We start from the raw sequence: 24707 nt of genomic DNA on the forward strand, positions 1-24707 counted from the left end.
ATGCCCTTGCCTTGGAGAGATAGGTCTGGTTCCAGCCAACCTGCCAGTGGGACACATTTGCAGAGATAAAGGCACCTCTGTGGAATAGAAACTCCCCCAGCTATAATGTATTCTCTCCTTCCCCTGCCCAGACCCCATCTCTCTGCCAGCACATGGCTCAGCTGGTTATAGAACCCGGAGACAAGAGTGGGTGAATCTTGGATTCTGTCCCCAGTGATATGGAATTTTATAGGAAGATAGAGGGCAAGCCTTAACCCAGCTTATAAGAATCCATAAATGAATCCACTTACCCCACAGCATAAAGAGATTTTAGCCTGATGAGCTTCTACCCAACCAGGACGGTCTGTTCATTGTGGCTGCACTGGAAGGCGTTTGCTCCACGTGCATCCTTGATATTGGTCTGTGTTTGTGTTTTTTTGAGCCCAACTCAAAATGTCACCGGGTTTAACCTGGAGATGCAATGTTTTAGTCAATTGTCGATCCCTGCCCCCACTGAGGTTCTAGGCTCCCCCTCAAGCCTTGCTAATATTAACAATATACAGGCTTTCTAGGTTACTATGCAAATTGTTGGAAGTGAAGGTTTTTGCTTTTCATTAGAACCCTGCCAAGGATGATTGTGAACGCTGCTACTCCCCAGTCCTTTATGGAGTTTTAAAAGGCTCAGTTCAAAATGGTTATGAGGTAGCTGGTGAAAAATGTTTGTTTACTAGGGAATCGTAGGTGAACTGCCAATTTATTTCTCTAATTTGTTGGAAGTCAAAACCAGTTGGAGGCAGGGGGAAGAGTCTACATTTCGAATTCATAGGCTATTTACCAGTGTCTACGCTGCCTCTCCTTCCACCCTGGTGTACCTGGGCTAATTTTGTTCTCTGATTTAAATCGCAATCTACTTGCTCTGGCATCTCAATTTAAGGGCGGATTGGACGTTGTTTTTCACAGGGAATTGCAAATGTTTTACTCTTGTCTGAAAACAGATTGTGGCTTTTCTCCCAAGGATATGCTTCGAAATTACATATAAATCTCAGGGTTTCATTCTTAGCTAAGTGTTTCAACCCTCTTGTCCACACATTAATATAAATGACTAAAACAGAGGAAATAGTCAGAAAACACCCTGACAATGTGTGAAAATTCCTGATCTGCTTCCTGAGCCTGCCATTCTACTGAACACATTTTGTTTACCCTCCAGCCTCTAATTGCTTTACTGCAGATTCTGTGGGCAGCATGACAACTTGGGATGAAATGTCTAGAAAACTTTTGATTAGGAATCAAAGTTAAGACTCCTCTGGAAAGAATCAGAAAGCAGCTCCAAAGCTAAACAATATATTTTAAACTTACCTGATAAGGACAGATATTTTTCAGATGTTTTATGGTTTTTTCTTTGATGTGTTTTTCCAAGAACTTATGTACAAAGTTTTAAAATACTCTGTCCAAGTACTCACCCTCCTGTTACACTTTACTCGCATTCCTCAGATAAATGTTTTAGAGAGGAACCATGTTTGGGAATATCATCCCCACCCTTATGGTACAACTGTCTCCGAGGTAAATGCTGTGGTTTTTTTCAAAGCCTGTCTCTCAGTGTCCAGGAGAGGGCCTGAAGATTGGGACCTTGAATGAGACCAGGCCTCCCAACACTGAAGTCTGGCCCGTGTCTCAGGGGTTAGCCCCAAGCCCGAGAGACACGGGACTCTCCTGGTCACCATCCTCTTTAATGATCTCATAGTCTGTTGCTTTTGTCTTGGTCTTATTTCTATCCCCAAGTCTGGAGCTTTTTATAATCCTGGATAAGCATATCAATATTGATTGGTTGTTAATTGGATTTGCTTTTGTCTTTCAAGAGCTAAATAAAAATAATGCAACATCCTTATGTTATTTTTAAAAAGGACTTATTTATTTATGCATACAGAACTGGGTTACAGGCCAGAGGCTCAGGGATGGTGAGAGGATTCACCAGAGACAGAGTGGGAAGCAAAGTAGGCAGATTGAGGAAGTGTGCTGCTGAGGGGAGCAGTGGGCGAGACAGGAGAGGTCTGCTGCGCCATGTGGGTCAGCTCCCTGGCTGGGGATTGAACCCTTGCTGAAGCAGTTGAAAGGAGTTAACTCCTTGTGCCACGAGGGAGGCTCTGTTTTGTTTTGTTTTTGTTTTTTTTTTTTTTTTAAATTGTGGTACTTTAGTTAATATGGCTGTTTGTATTTTGAGGTGTTGCTACCATAGTGCCTATACTGACAAAGCACCCATAGTCTATAGAACTTCCTCCCCTTTGTTCTTACCTCCCCTTTTTCTTCCTCCCCTGCCCCCCACCCAATGTTTTGATCTTTAGCACCTGGGTCTTCCCAGGTCCAGCAATGCCTTATCCTTGCAGAGATTTCAAAAACTGCCCTCAGTTCTGACTAGTCTTTCAGGTCAGGTTGACAACCTTTCTGAGGCGAGTCTGAGTCTTTAGTTCTCACTTTATTATACATTTTTAAATATTTATAATAGATTATTTTACATCATTTTGTACATTTTTTCATCTCAGTTGTACTCCCCGTGGGCTTCCCATCACCAAATCACCCTGCTTTATTATACATTTTAATTCAAATACAAAGTCTTACATTAGCTAAGGGATTGGTAATGACTCCCCTCTCTCCCCCATAAGAGTCAGGATGGAGGGAAGGAATCATAGTGCTTCTCTACTTGTAACAGCAGAAAAGTGACTGCCAAGTTGTTGCAGCTTTCAGTATCGTGAGTTTTTACATGTCTTGTATGTCAAAATGTATGCCTCCTGCTTATGTGTAAAGGTCTCAATCTGAGGAAACACTGGGTTTGTTTCTAGAGGCGGTGATAACAAAATCACAATTCAACAAATGGTGTCACTATTTCCTTTCCACACAATTCATCTTCAAATTTATTTAATACTAGCCTGCTATATGGCTGGGCATTTACAGGGGCCAGGCCCTGTATTGATGTTTCCTATGCATCATGCCTCGTAGTCCTTACAACATATTGCTGGTCTCATTTTAAGGACAAGGAAGTAGATTCTCAGTAACTAGCCCAAAGGCAAATCTAAGTTACCTAAACAAATCTAATCTCATCTGAAGTCATAGCTAATAGCCAGACCTGGATTTCAAATTTAGCTGACCACTTTTTTTTTAAGTTCTTGTATTTACAACTCTGTTATACTGCTGTTGTAAATTTACTCACTTCTAATTTGTAACTTAAAGTCTCTTTAAATTAAAGTGCACATGAAACAGCAGTTATAAAACCAAATGACAAAGATAATCAGAGGCCTTTACACATTTGGAAAAGCATTTCTGTGTCCCCTTCTTTGTGCTTTCTAAGCCAACATTGGTTTCTTAAGCTATTTCATTGTTCTTCTATTCATTTATGCAAACAAGAACTGGGGTATAGGCCAGAGGTGTTGGGGTGGTAGTGGTAGGATTCACCAGTGATAGAATGGGATGCAGAACAGGCAGATCTACTGAAATACACTGCTGAGGGAACAGCAGGCAACACAGAAATCTGTAGTGCCATGTGGGTCAGCTCCCCCACGGAGGGTGGAACTCATGCTGCAGTGGCTGGTGATAGCTTGATAGTTAGTGCTGAGTCTTTAACCCCTGCTGCACCAGATAGTCCCAAATTCTGTCTCTTTGGGAAGAAGGTGGACTTTTAGGCTGTGAACTTTTTGAGCAGAGAAGACTTGTTTTACCCCATTGTCTTTCCACTGCATGGCTGATGGTGTTAAGTGAAGGTTGAGAGTAAACCGGAAGAAATGGGGTGAGGGGGGCTGAAAGACAGTGACACTGAGTACCTGGATTTGATTCAGGTTGCTTTGCTGTTGCTGAAGGAGCTCATTCAGAGCTAAGGTTGGGTTAAACTGGACAACATTTGGAAAAACTGGGGTGGAAGAGAATTCTGCATTAGAATAAGAGACTTTGTTTCTGATCTGTCCTCCACTGTATGCACTTCTGCAATTTTTTGGTATATATCACTTGTAAACTATCTTGAATTCCTTTATAATAAGGCAAGTGATTAACAAATGCTTATATATTTATACAGACACACACACACACAGACTATTAGATTGACTAGAGATGTTAGTAAAATCCCTTGTTGTCTAAGATAGAGTATCGGTAGAATGATGGTTTCCAGACTTGTCAAAAGGTAATGAGATACCATGTGAGGGTCAGAGTGGTTGAGCTTTCTTCCCTCTGTGAGACCACCCCTGTTGCTCTTCACACAATCACCCCAGGGACCCCTAGGTCTTTGTCTGCAAAGTGTTTCTCCTGGAACTTAAGAGAGGGCTCCCTTTGATTGACCGCTGTACCTCAAAGTCACCAAAGAGAATAGAAGTGCTTTTGCCTCACTTACTGCCAATAGCTTTACTTCTGTTCATACAACTGGAGACAAAATTTGTTTTTCAGCAATTGTGCTTTGTACCCTGTTGGCTTGGTAGTCAACTAAAACTCCTCATTCTCATCAGAGATTCCCTGCCCCTGTATTTATGCAGGTGACATTTTACAAGGCTTGTCTTTGTCAGGGTTAGGGTATTCTGTTAAAAAAAAACAAAACAAAAAACAGGCCTATAGTAGTGGGCTTTTGCCCTCTAAGAGCCTCTTTGTAGAGAAGGGCAAAAAAGCTAGCTGAAGAATCACACTACCAAATACATAACCACAAAAGTGGTAGACAGCTGGAGGGATGGACAGAGAAATCTGTTAGTCTAGAAAACTTTTAGGTGGTTGTATGATAAGCCAAATGGCGCTGTCTACAGATGTGGACATCCAGATGTGGCTTGGGGGTGGGCCGGGAGGGAGGGACCAGGTGGGTGGATATAGAGAAGCAGACTTTGAATAATGTGGTAATAACTATTTGTGAAGATAATGAGCTGAATTTTTCAGTCAGTGCTCTTTTGTAGTGCTTGAATGTCTTATCAAGTACATGAATCACTTTTATAATAAAAAAATATTTTTAAAAGAAGAGCTAAAGAAGATAACTAAAGAAGACAAAGGCTTGTGCTGTTTTACCCTTTTCAGAAAGTCAATTTTTTTTTTTAGGTATGTTGTTATAAAGTTTTAGGAATGAATAAAGCATTATTTATACTGTATTCCCATTAAAAAAAAGTTTGGGCTAAAATCTATTCAGATGTGTGGACTGTCGAATGAACAACCAATACATCTCTTAACTGTGTTGCACCCTAGGAATTGCAACTTTAATTGTTATCATGTTGTTTTCAGAGTATAATCTGTCAAAAAAAACAGCAGGAAGAACACTTTTCCAGTGAATATGTGGTCTTTTGTGTTTTACTGTTAAGTCATAAATACCAAAAGAGGATTGTATTTGGCTGCATGTAACAGACACCAGACTTCAGTGCTTTGTTGAATACCATCCAGTTTTCCTGACAATCTGGAACTCACACAAGGTGGTTCCACACACTTCTGTCTTCCCACTCTGATGTCCTCCTATGGTCATTGTCTTCATGTTCATTGCCTCATGGTTACAAGATGGCTGCTATTACATTCATGTCATATTTCTAGGCAGAAAGAAGGGGGGAAGGTTGGTGCCTCTGAAGTCAGAGTTCTAGACCAGCAAAGGAGGGATGGAAGGGGCCTGTATTAGTGAAGATGGAAATGTCCCCTGGAATTACCAGCAGACTTTTACTTGCTTCTTATTGTTCTGTAAGGGAGTCATCCTTTCCCCAAATTAGGATTCGCTTAGTAAGAGAGAATGTGAGAATGGATATTCGGCAGTCAGAAGTAAAGCCTGCCATGAAAAACCTTGAGTAGTGTCAAGTGTATTCAATTCTGTAAATTGAACAAGAGATCTCCTAGATAAGTTTTAATTCTTTTGACCAATTTCTTGACAGGCTGACAAAGTACTAGGAATTGGAGAGAAGTCAGCCCTGTTTATCTCTTGCTGTTTTCTATTTGCATTTTCTCCAGCCTGTGGCTTTCTTTCTTCCAGTCTCTTGTCTATATATTTAGGAGTAGATGATCTATCTCAGTTCATAGGGGCTGCTCTACAGTCCCCAGTACACATTTCTTTCTCTCAGTTCTGGAAGTGGGAAAGTCCAGGATCAACTTGCTAGCATATTCCACATCTGGTGAGTGCTCCCAGAGTCTGGAGACTGTGCTCACTGTGTCCTCAAATGGTGGGAGAGGGGAGAGAGTGTTTTGGGGTCACTAGTCCCATTCATATATGCTTCCCCCTCATGACCATGGCACCTCCCAAAGACCCTACCTCTATGACCATTACCTTGGGTATTCAGTCTGAGCAAAAGACTTTTAGAGGTGTACAGACTTTCAGTTTATAACACATGCAACGTAGAAATTTACTTAACTTCTCTGGGCCCTAAGTGGGGGAGCTATGCTTGAGTGGATCCTTCTCTCCATGCTTTCCTTAGGACGTGGCTAGTCCTACTGAGAGTGAGGGCGTCAGCATCAGCAGCAACTTGTATTTTATAGTCTAGTCATGTTAATTTATCTCTTAGTTTTGACATAAAAAATCAACGTGAGTAGATGTTCTTACATCTCCTGCCTGCCTCCTCATGTTCTCATCACTGGGTCATTCAGGACAGCTGCTTGATGCACATCCCACACTTTGGAGATCATTGGTTTAGAGAGCAGGAAAACTATTTGGCAGTGCCGAGGCCTAACAGAATAAAGTACTACTTAAGACATGTAGGAGTAGGAGAAGTGACTGATTCTTGGTCTGTGAAGTCTGTAAAAAGTTCATTTGGTTTGTGCTTTGAACAAACAATGAAATGAGTAATTCTTGCCAGGTGCTGTACTGTACATGGGGGAGAAAGAATGATAATTCACTTATGCTTTGGCCCTAGGGAGCTTCCAGCTTAATGAGGAAGCCTGAAATGCAAATGAGGAGCTGCAAAATGGTATACAGGGAGAGATAGTACAGTGTTCAGAGGACTCACCTTCTGCGTGTCTTTGTCACTTTTTTAATCGGATCTTCTCTGACCACTGCTTTTCATTGCAGCTCCTCCTACCGGAAGCCCTCTCCCTGCTCACCCCTTTCTCCTTATCCTCCTCACTCTTGTTCCCATAACACTTACCAGCTTATAATATTCTATACAATTTACTTATTTATCATTTTTATTTTCACTGTCTTATCTTCCAGTCCCTCCTTGTCCCCTCACCCCCCCACTCCCCCTAGGGAGTTGACTTCTCAAGGACAGGAATATTAGAATATTGGTCTGTTTTGCTCACTAAACAGCCCCAACTCCAGGAATAACTTATTGAAAGGATAAATAAAGGAGGCAATAATTAATATATGTATGGTCATTAAAGGTTGTAGGTAACATTAGGGAATCATCAGGGAGGATATGATGAGGAAAGCAATGTTTGAACTGAGTGAGTTGCAGTGGGGCATAGGGATGTCATACCTATTAAATGCTAGTGAGACATCTGTGAAGGTGATTTTCAACAGCCATTCAATCAGATGACCTCACAGACGACTATTTCTCTTGCTATTTTGTTTGTTCATTCAAACAAGCCTTCAAAAAACTGCATACATCCATTCAAATACTGACTTCATAGAGAGGAGAAGGGACATTTGAGTAATTTTACTTACTCCTCTTTGTGATGTTTTGATTGGGAGTTTGGTACAATATGCATAATTTATGTGTCATAGATCTAAAATAATTTTAAGTTTCTAGTTTCAAGCAAATATATTTTTAAATAATAATGACTTTTCAAAGATCAGTGCATTAGTCTATACATAGTTACATGTAAGGTAGCCAAAAGGTCAGATTAGGCTAGTTAAAATTTTTCCTGCAATGTACATCAGATATTTTGGGAAATAGCACTGATTATGTCAGACTCAGTCAAGATAATGTTTCAATGAGTTAATACTTTACTATTCAAGAAACCCCAAATTAGCTGATATTTTTTCAAGTCTTGGACATAAACCTGGGCTACCAAAAAAATTGATTCTTACATAGCCACTTAGCTTCCTGGTAACTCCGACCCTACTGAACTTGGTTCCAACCCTGACCAGTTATTATGTACATGTTGGCTTTTAATCTTATTGATGTCTGAATTAGATAGGGGGAGGTGTTTATGCGATTTTCTCACATCGTCACCAAAAAAGAACCTACCCTTTTGTTAATAAATTCAGCAACTATTCCTAAAGAGCAATTAACATCAGAAAATTAAAAAAATATATCATGTGCTAGAATTTGCCCTTTGTTTACTTAAACATTATTCAGCTTAACTGTGTAAAACACACTGCTGGGGCCCTTTAAAAATTTTTTTTGTTAGATTTTTAATTCAACTCTAAAGACAATTCAAGTGAGAAACCAGTGCATTGATTTTGTTCTTTGAGTCATTGCACTGTAATTAACTGAGTTGCGTTTTAAATGCAGCACAAGAACATCTTTCTTGTCTGTTTATGTCAGAAAAAAATGGCTAATGAGCACTTATCAAAAAGATGAACATTTTTTCATTAGATTAAGTAAAATCAAAACAGATTTATAATGTACTATTATGTTTCAGCCTGGAATAAATTGAGTAAAATAGCTAATATCTTCACAGCTTCCTGAGAATTTCTCTTCATGGCAGGATCCTCCTCCCCCACACGCCGAGGCTTCAGCAAAGTGCCCATTTTGGCGACTTCCTTTGTGGAGTCGTGGCACTTTTCCAAAGGATTTGGAATGCCCTTAATATTATTTGTAAAATCTGAATATCTATGAAGCAGGTGTCAGAATTGACTTCCTTTGAATTATGCCAGTGTGTTTTGCTACTTAATAACACGGTTCTTTAAAATTAGTTTTGAAAATGTCTTCCCTCCACTTTCTCTCAGTGGTCAGTCAGAATACTCTGATATTCAGTGTCCACCAGAACACTTTTATGGGTGCTCAAGTGGATGAATATTAGCTTGGGTGTTACTAAAAGGTACAGTTGATGATGGATTATTCTGTAGTAAAATTTAATATAAAAATGTATAGGTTTAAGAGCCCTCCCCCTTTTAAATGTCACTTAGATGGCAGGTTATTTTCAGATCACCCAAGATTCCACCTTCTATGTGAAAGTTCATCTTTATCAATGTTTACTTGAGGTTTTGCAAATATGTGCATATCCACAAGACAACCAGTAAATTAAGGTCTTCTGAGAAAAAGGAATCATGACTTTCTCAGGTCTTGAGTTTGCATTAGGGCAAACTGGATCCAACTTGGGGCAGGTGCATAGGAGATAAATCCCCTGTATTAAAAAAAAGCTGGGGTCCTCCCTATGGAAGTGATGTGTTAAAGTGCTGCACTGCAAGCTAGCTGCAGCTGCTTCAGCGTGAGTTTGATCCCCAGCCCCGGAGATGACCCACATGGAGTGGCAGACTTCTCTCTCCCCTGCTCCCCTCAGCAGTGTACTTCGTCCATCTGCCTATTCTGCTCCCCACTCTATCTCTGGTGAATCCTCTCACCACCCCTGCACCTCTGGCCTGTAACCCAGTTCTGTTTGATAAATAAATAAATCTTAAAAAAAAACAAAGTCAAAGGAGAGAGTACAATGGACTGAAGTGGATGATGGGTGCTTTGGTGGCAGGGAAACTACCACATCTGAGGAGAGAAATCCTATACTGTGAAAAAAACTTAGAAGGATGCTAAAAAATAATAATTAAAATATAAAATAAAATAAAAATAAGCTATGCGTGACAGCAGAGACTTAGTGTAACCACATAACTTCTGTCATATAGCACACTTCTTGGGAAAGCATTTTAAATGATGTATAACACATTCATAAATGGAAAAACTTGATGTATTTCTAAAAATTAATACAAGCAAGTAAATATCATCCAGACCAATCTGTAGAACAATTCTTAAATGATTTTTCTGCCCCTTCCAAGTCACTATTCCCCACCCCAAAATAATCAGCATTCTGAATTCTATCACAATTACTTCTAAATGGTACTCTTTCGTGTTTATCTTCTGGCCCTCAAAATTATGTCTGTGAGCATTATTAATGTGCTCATGTATAGCAGAAAGCCATTGTTTTTCATTGTCATCTATGTTCTATTACATGAATATACTACTATTTATTTATTCACTGGATACCTGTGTCATTTCCAATTTGGGTTATTAGCAGTTTGAACAGTGCTGTGGATCTTTCTGTATGTGTCTTTTGGTGACGTATGTACACATTTCTGTGGGCTACATACCAAGGAGTGGAATTGCTGGCCCATGGGATATACATTTGTACAATTTTCGTACATATGATAGACCAGATTACTAAATAATACCAATTTATATTCCCACCAGCAGAGTATGAAAGTTCTAGTTCATTCACAGCCTGATCAACAATGTTTCAGCCATTGAAAGGAGTTTAAGAGTTAAATTATTGTGGTTTTAAATTGCATTTCCTTCATGGTTAATGATATTTGGCAACATTCATTATGCTTATTGACCTTTGGGACTTCCTTTTAATTATATTCCTAATTAAGTCTTTTGGCTATATTTTAAAATTGGGTCGTCTGTTTTTTTCTCATTTGATTTGTAGGCTTTCTCTATGTATTTTGGGTATGAATTCTTGGTTGGATATATGTATTATATGTTTTACTGGTGTCTTTTGATAGATAAGTTCTTAACTTTATAAATAATTTAAATTTATTAATATTTTCTTTGGTGGTAAGAAATTTTTATGTACGGTGTTAAGAGATTGTTTTACTTACTTGAATATTAAGAATATAGCCTGTGTTACTGTCTAAAAACTTTACTGTAATTCTTTTCATGTTTAGGTTTATAATTCATATGGATTTGATTTGTGTGTACATTGAAGGGATAAAGTTCATTAAAATGTCAGTTATTAAAAATATCACCCTACCCTTCACTGCATTCCAGTGGCAGCTTTTCCTAAGTTAGGTGGTCAAATGTGAGTGGTATTTCTTAGACCCTGTATTCTGTTTCATTGATGTGTCTGTGTTGTGCTAATACCGTCTTAATTAACCTATAACAAATCTTAATATTTGCTACTGCTGTGATTAAACTTTATTCTTTTTCATGTTTGTTTTGTTTAAGTCTCTTGCATTTTCATGTAAAGTTATGATCCTTTTATTAGTTTTTATGAAAAAACAGCTGGGTTATTGATTAGGAGTACATTGAACTTACAGATCAATTGAGGAGAATCCTCTTAGTCTTTCTATCCTTGGGAATAAAATAGCCATCCATTTATGTCATCCTTAATTTTTATTTGTAGTTTTCAAATTATCTTACATATTTTTTGTTAACTTTGTTCCTAGTTATCCAGTATTATTTTATTGTATATGTGTGGATAGCTTATATTAATATAAATGGTATTGTTTTAAAATTTCATTTCCCAATTGTTTAGTGTTAGTGTATAGAAAGTACTGTCAAATTTTAAGTGCGTTGTCTGTAGCCAGAGAGTTTGCTAAGTTCACATTTAAAATTTCTGTAGTTGTGATTTATACATTGTTAGGATCTTTTATGTATATACTCATATCAGCTGGTTTCATTCTCAATTTCAAAGGAAAACCTATTTTGACTGTAGATAGAAAAAAGATTTTTTTTTATTAGGTAAAGCAAGGAAATGTTTTCTATTCCTAGTTTAAGGTTTTGCAGCATTGTGAATGAGCACTGAATTTTACCAAGTGATTTTTTTTGCATCAATGTAATAATTGTATAACTTTTTTATTTGTTGATAAATGGGGTAAATTATATTGATTGCTTTTCAAATGTTAATAGCCTTTACCATTGTTATAAATGTGCTTGGTTGAGACCTGTTCTTTTCATATATCATAGGATTTGATCTGCTAGTATTTTTATTTGATTTTACATCTGTGTTCATGATAGAACTTATATCTGTCCTTTCTTATAATAATTTTTCTTTATTGCTCAGTTTTGGGATACAGGTTAGATGGTCCTCAAGTAATAAGTTCAGAGGTGATTCATTTTATCCATCCCTTGGAATAATTTGTATAAGATTGTTATTAGTTCTTGGAATGTTTGAAAAGTTTATCGATGAAATCATTTTGGCTCAAGTTTTCTTGGCAGATAAACATAACTATGGATTCATTTTTAAAATAAACATAGGACTATTTAGATTTTCTATTTCTCATATCAGTTTTGTTAAGTCAGTATTTTAAAAACTTACCCATTTCATCAAAATTATTGAATTTATTGATCTAACGTTATTTTTAGTATCTTTAATGTCTAAGATCCTTAGTGATCACCTTTGTTTCTTCTTTTTATATTGATACTTTATACTTTCTTTTCTATTTACATTCTTACTGGAATTTAACCTATTTCCTCATCTTTAAGAACCAACTTTCAGCTTTATTGTCTCATTCTGTTGCAGGGATTGACAAATATGACTCATGGATCTAATCTGGCCCATCACTTGTTTTTGCGAGTTTAGTTTTATTGGAAGACAGCCATATCCATTTGTTTGTGTATGTGCCTGCTTTAGAAGAGTTGAGTTTAGAAGAGTTTGAAAGAGTAGTTGAGTAGAAAACAGGGGTTGCATATCTTATGATCCATGAAGTTTAAAATATTTACCATTTGTTATTTTCCAGGAAAAAAAAATGGTTGAAATGTGTTCTATTACTTATTTTTATACTAGTTTATTGATTTTGCCTTTATTTTGGTTACTGGTATCATAGCTTTTGGGGGTTTAACTGCTGTTCTTTTTAAAGCTTCTTGAGATGGATTCTTAAATCATTGGCTTCCATCCTTAAACTTCCATTTAATTATTTTTTTTTTTTTAGACCTACATATTAGCTGTATTCTCTTCTGCCCTTGTGGGCTATTTAAATTCTCTCTATATTGTAAAGTTTATGTTACTAATATCATTGCTTAAAGCAGTCAATATTAATTTAAATTTACTCACTTATCTACTCTTTCCATTTTTTTCTTCATTATTAGGCTTTAATTGAAGATCATTTCCTCCTGGCTGGAGAGTGCCCTTTAGCATTTCCTTTAGAATGGGTCTGCTTGGGATGAACTGCTTTTGTGCAAATGACTTGTTACTTTGCTTTCGATTTTGAAGGATATTTTCTATGGATGTAGAATTTTAGTTCTGAAATATTTTACTTTAAGAATTTTAAAGGAGTCATTCTTTTGCTTTCTAAATAAATTGGTTCCATTAAATAAGTTTTCTTTTGTTATTGTAAAGGTAAAATTTCTTTTTTTTGCTTCAGTGAAGATTTTCTTTGGTTTTCATCCTGTTTCATTTTTTAGGATTTATCCAATTTGTGTTCAATGGTGAACATAACATTCTTGAAAATGAAAATTATTTTTAGTTTTGGGAAATTTTCTGCCAGTATCTCATCAACTATTGGTTTTCTTTTTTAAATATTTATTTATTTACACATACAGAACTGGGGTACAGGCCAGAGGTGCAGGAGCAGTGAGAGGATTCACCAGAGACAGCGGGGAGCAGAGCAGTCAGAACTACGAAGTACAGAGCTGAGGGGAGCAGGGGGTCAGGAGAGGTCTGCCATGTGGGTTATCCCCCATGCGGGGGATCAGTGGTACTGAAGCTGCTGCGGCTAGCTTGCAGTGTTTGGTCTTAAACTGCTGTGCCACAGGGAGGGCCCAAATACTGGTTTTTACCTGTTATTTCTTTCCTGTATATCTAGAGTTTTGATTGTAACAATTACCCTACTTTGAAAAAATAAGTGGTATCCCATGCATTGTTCATGCTTGCTTTGCATTTTAAATCCTTCCAACAGTTTGTCCTTCAATCTAAATATGTAGACTGACCTATTTTCTAGAATTTTCTCTTCTATGACTAGTCTATTGTTTTAACCACCTATTGAATTCATAGTATGATTGTATTTTGAATATTCCAGTGCTTTGATAAAATCATAAATTTCTTACTTGTTTTTAACACATTGATATGGTAACTTAAATGTTTAATTTCAAATTACAAAGAGCTGGAGGGCTAGTAGAAAGTATTATTATATTTCATCCTTCTATATTCACCATTTTATTTTACGTTTTTCAGATTTATTATTATTTCTTTGGTGGACATTTATAACCTTCCCTTCTGTTTTTCTTTCTGAATCATTTGATTGGATATCATGTTTCTTTATACCTAAATTATTTAAAAATATAAATTTCTCTTATTGCCCATAGTACAATTACTAAAATTAGGAAGTTGAATATTGATACAATACTGTTATGTGCTATATAATCTTAATTCAAATTGGATCAACTATTCTATTTTCTCTTCTTTCTTATACAAAAGTGGCTTGCTAAATATCCTCTTGTACTTTACTTTTGTGAATACCAGCAACTATATATACTGGAAATCATTCCATATCCTGCCTCCTTTAGTTTTTATTTATAGCTATGTAATAAACCTTTGTGTGAATATATCACAGTTTAGATAACATATCTTTTATACATGTTTCTACTACACTTTTGTGTGACTATATCAGAGCTTAGTTAACTAATCTTTATGCATATTTCTTGCCCAATACTTCTCAGTTACTAGTAGTAATGTATCTTGTTCATGTGTATTTTTTGTATGTGTGCAAGTGTAGCTTCAAAGTAAGTTCTTAACTTTGAGTCAAAGATAAACTCACATGTAGTTTTGTTAGGTGTTGTCAAATTCTCCTCCTATAAAGGTAGAGACATTCCCACAGCAGTGTATGAGAGTATCTCTTTCCTCATGGCCCTGGCAAAGGACTGTGCTGTCAAGCTGTGTAATTTTTACCAAATCTATTAATTTAGAAATGGTATCTGCATAATTCTATTTTGTAGTTCTCTTGTTATCTGCACTCATCCCTTCTTTCGTATACTTGAAGGTCATGTAAAAATATTTATTATGAACAGTCTGTGACTTTCACTTAATTTTTATTGGTGTTTGATCTTTCGCCCTTCAACTTTAGAGTTCTTCTTGATGTAGTGGGAATGGAGCTTAGCTTTTTATCTATAATGACTGCTCATTATAATGATGTGAAAATCTTTGTGTGTCTATGGAACTATTTTTATTGTTTCATCTTAAATCCCGTTGGTTGGTCATTTGTTCCTCTTTCTTGATAATTTTTTTTTTTTTTATGAAACACTAGACTTTGTATCAAAAGCTGTAGAGGCTCTGAATGGTATTTTCTTCTGGAGATGACTTCATTTTCTGCTGGCTGGCAGGTGAAGTATGGGTACAAAACCTCTACCAAGTTTTGCCCCCACTCTGAGGGAATATTTATACCCTTCTTCAGTCCAAACTGAAGGTCTGGGGTTTTTGCCCTCCTGCTTGGCTGCCCAAAAGCTAATTTTTGCATCCTCAGCATAATGAAACTCACATTTCTCTCCTCAGATTTTTAGCTTTATAGCCTTAGAGCCTTTAGCTATACGCTTGTTAGCCTTACAGCTGGTTTTTCTCTCTTACAAGAGTATATTCATCCTGAGAGTCAGCAAACAGCTTGAGGGGGATTTGCACCAGTCAGGTTCCCCTCTCTGCAGTTCTCTCTTCTGCAGGATATTGGCCTTTCAGTTTGGGTCCACATTTCCAGCACAGTAAGCCCACCGGCAGCTCTGAGTTACTGCCATCCTTTCAGCCTTTATTCCCTGCATGATTAGTTAGCAGATACGCTGAGGAGAACCAGCAGTGGCAAATGCAAGGCTCACTTCAGTGTGCTACCCTGTCCCTGGGTTGCAGTGTGTTAAGTCCCGCTGCCTTGATTATTTCCTCAGAACTTCAAACAGTTCCTTTACATTTTGTGTGACTTTCACAGTTGTTCTCCAACAGTGGGCCTCTTCCCAGACTAGTTATTCCATCATAGCTAGTAGCAGCAGTCATCTTTCCACTTAGCACATTTCATTAAATATGTATGGAAATGAGAGAACACAGTCACATTGACAAAGCATTTTAGAATTGACAGGGAAATTGGCCCTGCTCATCTACTGTGGGTGGGGGCAGTAGGGAAGGTATAAATCGGTGCCACCTCTCCAGAAGGCATAAATATATATCAAAATCCTTAACAATTCATTTGCCCTTTGACTCCACAATTCTGTTCCTAAGTATTTATCCTAAGCAAATAATCAAGGATGATTTACAGAGATGTTAATCCCAGTCAACAAAATTGTAATCAAAATCCTCAACATGCAACATAGAGGGGTTTGAGAAATCATGAAGCTTCAATATAATGCAATTCAACATCACAAATGATGTAGAAGGCTATCTAAACATAATAATGATCTGTTGCTAAGCATGTTCAGTAGGGTCCAATTTCAGAATGTATAAATAAATACATATAAATAAACATAAGACTGGATGAATATACATAGATGGTCTTGGTAGGTTTTTAGTTTTTCTTTTGTTTATGTTGTTAAAAAAAAAGTACTTTTTATCCTAAGAGAAAATTAATACATGTTTAAAAATAAATGTATTGTTGTAAGTCCAGCTAGGAATACTTTCTGGCAAACATACTTTACACTGCACCATTGAGTTCTATCAATATTCATGGCCTCAGTAGCTTTAGAGATTTCGTCAGCCATAAAACCCACCTTGAAGATGCTTGTGAAACAGAAGACCTCCATGCCAATGTACTTTCAATTCTCACTAGTCAAATTGAAACAAAGGCTTCTCTTGATTCTGTCAGTATATGCCAAAGCTGTGTTAGTAAGTAGTTCTTCAAAAAGTATACATAGGTTTGTGGCAGGGACCTGGATTATAAAGGAAGGTTTTTTTTTGTTTTTTTTTTTTTACCTAGGGAAAAAAGATAAGATGTCCTTTGAAAACCAATGGTCAACATTTAATGTAATTGCTTTAATCAAACTAAAATCAAAATATCTGAGGAGCTCTTCCCTTTGTTTCTTCTTAAAGGAACCTTCCAGGGTAGCCATCACCAACTATATCACCAACTATGACCTCTCAGATCTCGAAGCTGCTTCCTGGGAATATCCGTTCCTTGGCTACGTCATTAGAGAATCAGAGAGTTGAGGACCATCGTCGACACCGTGAGGCCTATGGTTACTTCTTGCCCATCCAGACGAGGTGGCAGGACAATGACCAATATGGCCACGTGAACAATGTCGTGTACTACAGCTACTTCGACACTATTACCAACCACTACCTGATCAGGTAAGTTTCACGGCTCCCGCTGCCACACGTCCTCATGTCAGCCCTCTGACCCTCCTTTAGTTGACAATTCACGAAGGGCATGCTGGGAACAGATAACTGCTATTTTTATTTGCTTTGTTCATATTTCATTGTGACAACTGGAAGTCAGATGGCCCCAGAGAACTGGAAGGCTGAGATAGGAGCGTGGCAGGTGTCAGCCTGCTGCTCCTGTAGGCTCAGGTGTTCCCATATTTTGGTCCTTTGCACTAAATTGCCAGCAAGCATGGAGGCATTGAGTCTCCAGTGAGGATCTGTGCCTGAAAACATACTCTCTTTAGACCCTGGGCTAGACACAGACATCTGAGATTAGACATTGCTGTCAGCCCTTCAGGCCTTTTTTATGTGTGAGTAAAGCATCTCTGTCTATTTATATACCTATCTATAATCTACGAAGACTATTGTAGTGGGTTTTTTAAATTTCCTGCTTTGACTACCAAAGTAATTCTTTTTGGTAACAGAACAGTAAATTTTAAAATACCAAAAGCTTTATTGGCTACTTTCTCTTTTCTCACTTCCATCTGGAGTGCTTAGTCGACAAAATACACCCTATAGTTCTTGCTCACATCGCAGATTTGCTGGTAGGGGATTTAAATTTCTTATTTTCTTGAAAGGATCTATGTGTAGAGCCCCTTTTGTGTTACAAGCGCCTGGTTCTCCTCAGGTGCTCTGTGGTCCTGCCCTTTCACACTAATCTACTTGGTGTGCACCTGCCAGTCCTTCCTCTAGAAGTAGCACCTACTTGCTTACTTATCAATAATAAATTGTTTTCCTCTGCATTCATTTTAGCTTTTAGGTTATGGATGTGTGCTTTATACTTTGAATACACAGCAGGAGGTAAAAACAGCACTTGAGGCTATTTGTAACTTCACATCATTTGTCACATAGAGAAACTTGACATGAATTACCCAGCCCACTCCAGGGTGTGCCATTCATTTTTAGGAAGGGTCATCCTTTTCCCTTCTTTGCTCTGACTCTTAAGAATCATTGCAGTCAGCTGAGACTTAGTGATGTCTTTACTGGGTTCTGGCTGCTGTAACAGAATACCACTGAATGTGTTATGTAAATAGTAGAAACTTATTTCTCATAGTTTAGGATACTGGGAAATCCAGATTAGGGTATCTGCAAGGTGGAGCTCTGGAGAGGGCCCTCTTCCTCTTTTGGAGACAGCCACCTTCTTACCGTCATGTGGCAGAAGTCTTTCTCTTTCTATTGGGGCATTAATCCCATCATGAAGGTTCCAACCTCATGACTTCATGGAAACCTAATGATCTCCCAAAGGCTCCACTTCCGAACGTCATCCACTAGGGTTTGAATTTCCACATGAATGTGGAATGTCCCTTAATGAATGTGAGGGACAACAAATATGCAGTCCATAACATGACTGTTGTGGCTTTTGAAAGTCTTCCCTTCATGGTTCTGGAAAGATGATGTGCAGGTAGGAACAGTTGAGGATGTGGAAACGTGGCTGTGTTGTTTCAGTTTGTGGTAAACTGCTTCACCCGTTCTGCTTTTGCCAGTTCTGTAAGGAAGGTGTCCTGCTGGCATAGAATGTCCTGCCTCTTGTGGAAGGGTCAGGCATGACACGTTGACTCCGAAATTGAGAAAACACTCTCGCTGCTGTGGCCGGGGGCTTCCTAGTCATGACCAGAAGCAATGGGCTTACTTGGTACTTTCTCTAATGAGTCTGAAGATTGTTTAGTAGGTTGCTCACTGACTATCAGAAGACAAGCCAGTACCACATGCAGGTGTGAGAGTGTGGGGGTCCAGGTGAGGAGAGGCAGCCTTGCAGCCCAGGGTGAGGCACTGTGAGGCAGGCTGCTCCCACCTGGCCCTCTAAGGATGGGCCGTACTGTACATGCGCCGAACACCCACAGGACAATCTTCATTTAGAACATTCCTTTCCTGAGCAGGGTGTTCCTCCAAAAAGGGGGGCTCGGGAGTGGTGGAGAGTTTGGTGGGAAGGGTGAGAAGACAGCTGAAGAGGCCGCAGGCTGTCCGCGATGCCTATTGCTTTGGCACGTAGAAGGGGTTAAGTCATTCTTGAACAGTTTATCGCTCATCAATTGTAATTAAATATGTTTATATTAAATTATGTTCTGTAATTAATGTAAAATCCTTTAGCCTATGCTGTTATTAGAACCAGATGCTGAAGTACCAACAATATTTCAACATGACTGTGCTGCCTCGCCAGCTGTCTAACTGTAATTACTTTAATCTCAGCTTGTTATCTAATTATCACCTTTGTAAAGGGAAAAGTACTCTCTAATGCTTACTGATTGTTTCAGATGATGATGAAGAGCGGGGAACAGCTGTCAGAGATCGTGGGCCCTGCTTATCACAGCGAAGGAACTTATCCTGAAGCCTATTCAGGGCCAAACTGCTGAGGAGAGATGTCCCAGGCGGGAACTGGGGTTGGCCAGTGAGGGGGACATTTGGGTGGTGGTGGCTGAGGGTGCAGCACCTGTGGGGGAGATGTGAAGTGTCACAGCCTCCTCCGTGGGAGGACAAATTTGCCTAATCCCTCAAGACCCCCTTGCCTGATCTGCAACATGGATATTAAACCTGAGTCATAATCTACCGTAGAGGAGCGTTGCCAAGATTAAATGAGGTAATGTGCAGGCAGCCCTCAGAAGAACTGGGCAAAGTGTGCGCACTTCCATTAGAAAGTGTCAGCTTAGTACACGTTAACCTTTCTGCTTTAAAAGATAGATCCCTGCTGGCTTTCTCCACTTCCATCCCTGAGAGGTCAAGTCTGCCCATGAGGTGTCAGTCCCCTTGCTCTTCCAAGTGTGCCTGTCACTGAGTGATTCTATGACCTCCCCAAGGTCGAGGCAGACACCCCGGGGAAGGAAGCCAGAAAGCCTGGAGAGCACTGCCAGCCACTGCAGGGGCAGCTGCAGTGAAAGGGAGGCTTCAGAAGATGGGGACGCGTCTGGTATGTAGAAGGCATCTTTTCTAGGCAGCAGTCAGCGGCAGGTGCTGAGAAGCAGGCTAAGAGGCCACCCAGGTGCCGCCCAGCCCAGGTTTTGATCCCGATGCTCCATATTATTGGTGTGTCGCCCTAAACAAACTCTCGCTTCTCTGCTCCTAGTTCCCTCCTCCTCGCTAAAACAGGGTTGGAGGATCATTATCCCCTCCGGGTGGAGGCTCTTTACAGGGCAGTGTTTAGAAAAGGCCCCTGTTGTGAGCTCAGCAGATGTTGGTTATTCATAGGTGCTCAGTAAATACTCACTAAAGGAGTTTTTAACAGTGGCTTTTTATAAGTCAATGATTCCATCTTTGCTTATTTCTTTTTTAAATATTTATTTATGCAAACAGAACTGGGATACAGGCCAGAGGTGCAGAGGCAGTGAGAGGATTCACCACACAAAGAGCGGGGAGCAGAACAGGCAGATCGATGAAGTACATGGCTGAGAGGAGCAGTGGGTGGGTCAGGAAGGTCTGTTGCACCATGTGGATCATCTCTGGGCCAGCCGGGGGTGGAACTCATGCAGAAGCAGCTTCAGCTTCTTAGTGCTGTGCTTTAACCCACTGCGCCACCGGGGAGGGCCCATCTTTGCTTATTTTTTAAGAGTATACTTTTTCCAAATGGAACTCATACCTCACTAAAACGATGCATTTCAATAAGTCTTTTTCACTAAAAATAGAAAATAAGAAGGAAGAAGACACAAGCAGCAACCTAGTACTGCAGCCACAGTTGCATGTGACATTAATCGCCATGCTTCCTGACACCTGAGAAAACAGGGAGCAAGATGAGCTGCATAATTATCGTGACCTGATAAATGAAAACATATTATTTCTTCCAAGAAAACTGAATTGTTTCTCTCATGTTAAATTCTAAAAAGAATTTACCAAGGAGGCTTAAACAAGACACTGAGAAGAATGTAAATGCTTGGAAAGAGGGACTCTGTTTTTGGTCTGACAGTGTTGGGCTCAAGTGGGTGTTCAGTGGAAGAAAGAATAGTGCGAATGCTTTCAGCAGCAGGTTTTCCTAAGAGCTGGGATCCTGCTCTGATGATTGGCATCAGAGTGACGCAGAAGAGTTAGGGACCACGGTAGTGGACAGAGGTGAAAGTCAGCTGCTATGGGTGTGACGGAGGATGGGAGGGCAGGCTGCAGGTTTTTCAGCTGATCTGCTTCTCAGAACGCAGCTCTTACCCATCATCCTCACTGCTACTTTCTGTTGGCTTCTTCCTTGCCCCCTCCACCCTCTCCCCTCATCTAAGGCTTAATGATCAGGTTCTTTCTTTTCTGGTAAGGTGAGACTTTTTCTGTGGTTCTCAGCCAGCTTGAGATTTCCTTGCTAGGGTGGCCTTGAACTGTCCCCTGGGCCACACATCAAGACCCCGGATGGGACCAAAGCCACAGGTGACATATGGATACTCTGTCAGTCTGAAGGTCTCAGTTAAAATTTTATGATCTGTTTCTTTGAACCCAAGGAAATCTCATTATAAATAAAGTACTCTCATTTGTGGGTGTGTTCTATAACCCACAGACTCGGAAATGCACGGAGATGGTAGGCCTGGGATGTCGGGCTGTCAGATGAGTACATTGTGTGGAAATTGGGGCCGGAGGTCACCAGTCTCCTGATACACGAATCTCCCTTTGAGAATCTCATTTCACTCAGACTATCAGTTAGATTAGATATACCCTAATTATCCAACTGAAATTAAATTACTTTATGTTAGGGTGATATAATGAACAACCATAAAGGGGATATATGCAACCAATCATCTTATTAGTCACAGTAAGACCAGGCCATACACTAAGCGGACTTTGCTGATTATCGTCACAAGTTCCTGTCACACGAAAAGGTCGAAGGAAAGAGGAAAATGAGAGCAGTTCGCCTCATGCCATGATGGGTGCTCTAGTGTTTGTCCTGGACAGGTGTGGGTTCCTGCTGTGTTCCTAGGCTGGTGGCTCAGAGTTTTCCCCTACGGCTCCGCCTCTGATCGCTAGGTTAGAGTGAAAGAGCTGTGAAGAATCCACTGTGTTCTCAACCTGACTCACCCCATTGTGGCTTTGTGGGGCCTCATAATTTAAGAATAGGACCAGACATTCACTGCCGTTCACCACTTTATTCTAGAAACCTTCCCAGTACCTGCCATATAGTTCTGTTGGTAGGGTACATTGTCCACCTCAAAAAGTAACCTCTGGTAGTTGAATTTGTTAGAGTAAATGGTTCTGACTGCTATAGTTAATTACTCCCAAATCTCAGCGAATTCACAAAGTATATTTCTTATTTTAATTGCTAGCAAATGCAGGTCAGTGTTGGGGGGGGGAGCGGAAGGGGGGCTGCTGCTGACCCTGTCACTGGATCCGTACCTCATGCTGGCTACTGTCAGTGCTGCTTCCTATGTCATCAGGCCATTTCCCAGAGAGGTGAAGGGTTGTGCCTGACTGAGAACATGTTGCCTACTAGGAGATGCTATCGTGGAAAGAGCTCTGGGGAAGGAGACTGGTGTCCTGAATTTCTGAGTTGGCTCTGCCATTGACCTTGAGACTGAGGCTAAGTCAGGTGTCTTCCATGGCAGGTGAGACCCTGAGCAACTACTTCTTAGGGTTTTTTGACAAACAGCTCCTAGGTCCCACCCTTTCTAATACTACCTCCATGATAACATCTTTCCACCCGCATCCCCACTTCCAGCCTTCTATGATAGCCAATCTGCGTTTCATGTAAAGGCACAATTCCTTTGTTCATGTCCTGAAAAGAGGCTGGCCCTTCGTTCATGTCCTGCAGGACTGGCCCCTTTTCAGTCTCCTCTGGTGCCACACTCCCTTCCTCACCACGCTGAAGGAACCTGCACTGGCCCCAGGCCTGCCCTCACCCTCACCTACCCCTGTGGGCTTGTGTATTGCATGTCCACTGCCTCCTGGGGTTCTCCTTTCTTTCTTCTCTTGGTTAACTCATTCATATCTTTTAGTTCCCAGCTGAAGAGTCACTTTCTTGGGGACATCTTCCAGGTGCCCTGACCAGATCTAATTCTTCTCTCCCGGACTCTCTGCCACCCACAGTAGAGCATTGTCAGAGTTGCAATATTGTGTTCATTGGCACGATGACTTGAATCCGCCTGCCTCTGTCATCTGATTGCAGCACATTGAAAACTGACTGGTGGCTTGGTCTCTTGCTTTATGCCAGGTCAGGCACAGTGTCTAGCTGATGCTTGTTTCTTGCATGATGAATGAATGCCTTGGGTTGTTTGGAAATATTAGTCAATAAGAGTTGTCACAGAAATGCTATCTCTTTGATTCACTGTAAAGCTACAGAAAATTTGAAAATAGGATCCCTATGTTCTTGAGGGGGGCCCCCAAGAAAGCTAAAGCTAAATGAAATGGTATAGTATTCAATTATTTTTGTCAGCTTGACTTCATCATTTCTCCTGGAAATCTTATTAAAGCCCAGAAGCCCCATAGCCTTCCAAAGCCTTTTCTTTAAAACTTATGCATCTGGGCAATCAGTAAGCAGCTGGGGATCCTTAGGAGCCCAAATGTAGTAAAATATGGTTTGTAGGTGCACAGCCTTTGGGGAGGAGAGAGGGGGAGGAGAAGACTACTAATGATGTAGCATGACTCCAGTGTTCTGGTTGACTAGTTTCCTTTCCAGGTTAAGGGAGGGCTGTGTCGTTCCCTCCTGATGTGGAAGTCAGAGGAAAAGTTCGGTGGCCCCATGCGAGCTTCAGCTTCTTAGGATTCACAGCATGCAGGCACCTCTCAGGTCTGAACAGAGTGAGGTATGAAGTCATTTCCAAAGCAGCATCTATGAAATTCCATTACACGGTGCTTTTCAACTGAAGGGGAAAGACCTTTGCAGAAACTAATTTGCAGTTGCTTTAATCATGGCACTCAGAGACAGCACACTTTCCCCATCGCTGCGGCTAAAAAGGCTCACACTGGTTTTGCAGATTGGGCCTCTCTCCCCACCCCTCTTCAGCTCCTGGATTCCTTCAGGGGTTGTGTACATCCTCTAATTTTTGCAATTTTTGAGACAAAAAGGAAGTAATTATATTCATTCCTCCTGGTGAATGTAAATGTTTTGGAATCAGAATCCATTTAACAACACTCAGAGTTAAATCAAAGTAAATGGGATGTGCTCAAGGAAGGGATCATCTTGGATTTTTTCCTCTCTCCTGCGAGACTCTTCTGTCTCCCAGAGACTGCCTGTTGGGTTCCTTTGTTCCTTTAGTCACTGACACCACGGAGATTATTCTTAACCTGGAGAAGCCCGACAAGAACCATAGAAAGTAAAAAACACTTGCTTAGCAACCAGGGAACCTGGGTCTGGTGTCGGGCTTCCTGTTTATTTACTGCATTCGATCTTTTAGAAAATGCATTAATTTCATTCACCAAATGAAGACACTGCCCTTTATCTTGGGCCACATGGGATTTGGTGGGAAAATGGGATGAGGTAAAACACACAGAGAGCCCATGAGGTGTAGTCAAAGGAAAGGGGTGTCATGTTTTGGTGACCTCACTTTGTCCAAGGTTACTTACCGAACAGCAGTTGCCTCAGTCAAAAGACCCAAACTCCCCAGAGTAAATTTGACAGTGGCTTGAAATCCCTTTGGCTTCAAACTTTGTGAGTCCTGGAAATGAAATTGCCTGTGAAAATAGACAGATTCCACAGCAGTGACTCTGGTATCAAT

The 24707-nt window shown here is 40.0% G+C and overlaps 1 protein-coding gene across 1 annotated transcript in view; it reads left to right on the forward strand.

Annotated features, from left to right (window-relative positions):
- LOC101620783 overlaps positions 1-24707 on the forward strand; it is a 123789-nt gene that overhangs the window by 52805 nt on the left and 46277 nt on the right. The window contains exon 2 of the mRNA XM_004683581.2: positions 16768-17025. Coding sequence (XP_004683638.1) covers positions 16808-17025 — 218 coding nt within the window. The 5' untranslated portion in view covers positions 16768-16807. The remainder of the gene's footprint in view (positions 1-16767; positions 17026-24707) is intronic.

The sequence above is a fragment of the Condylura cristata genome, unplaced genomic scaffold, assembly GCF_000260355.1.
Source record: "Condylura cristata isolate star-nosed mole 26May11 unplaced genomic scaffold, ConCri1.0 scaffold00015, whole genome shotgun sequence".
In the NCBI taxonomy this organism is placed as follows: domain Eukaryota; kingdom Metazoa; phylum Chordata; class Mammalia; order Eulipotyphla; family Talpidae; genus Condylura; species Condylura cristata.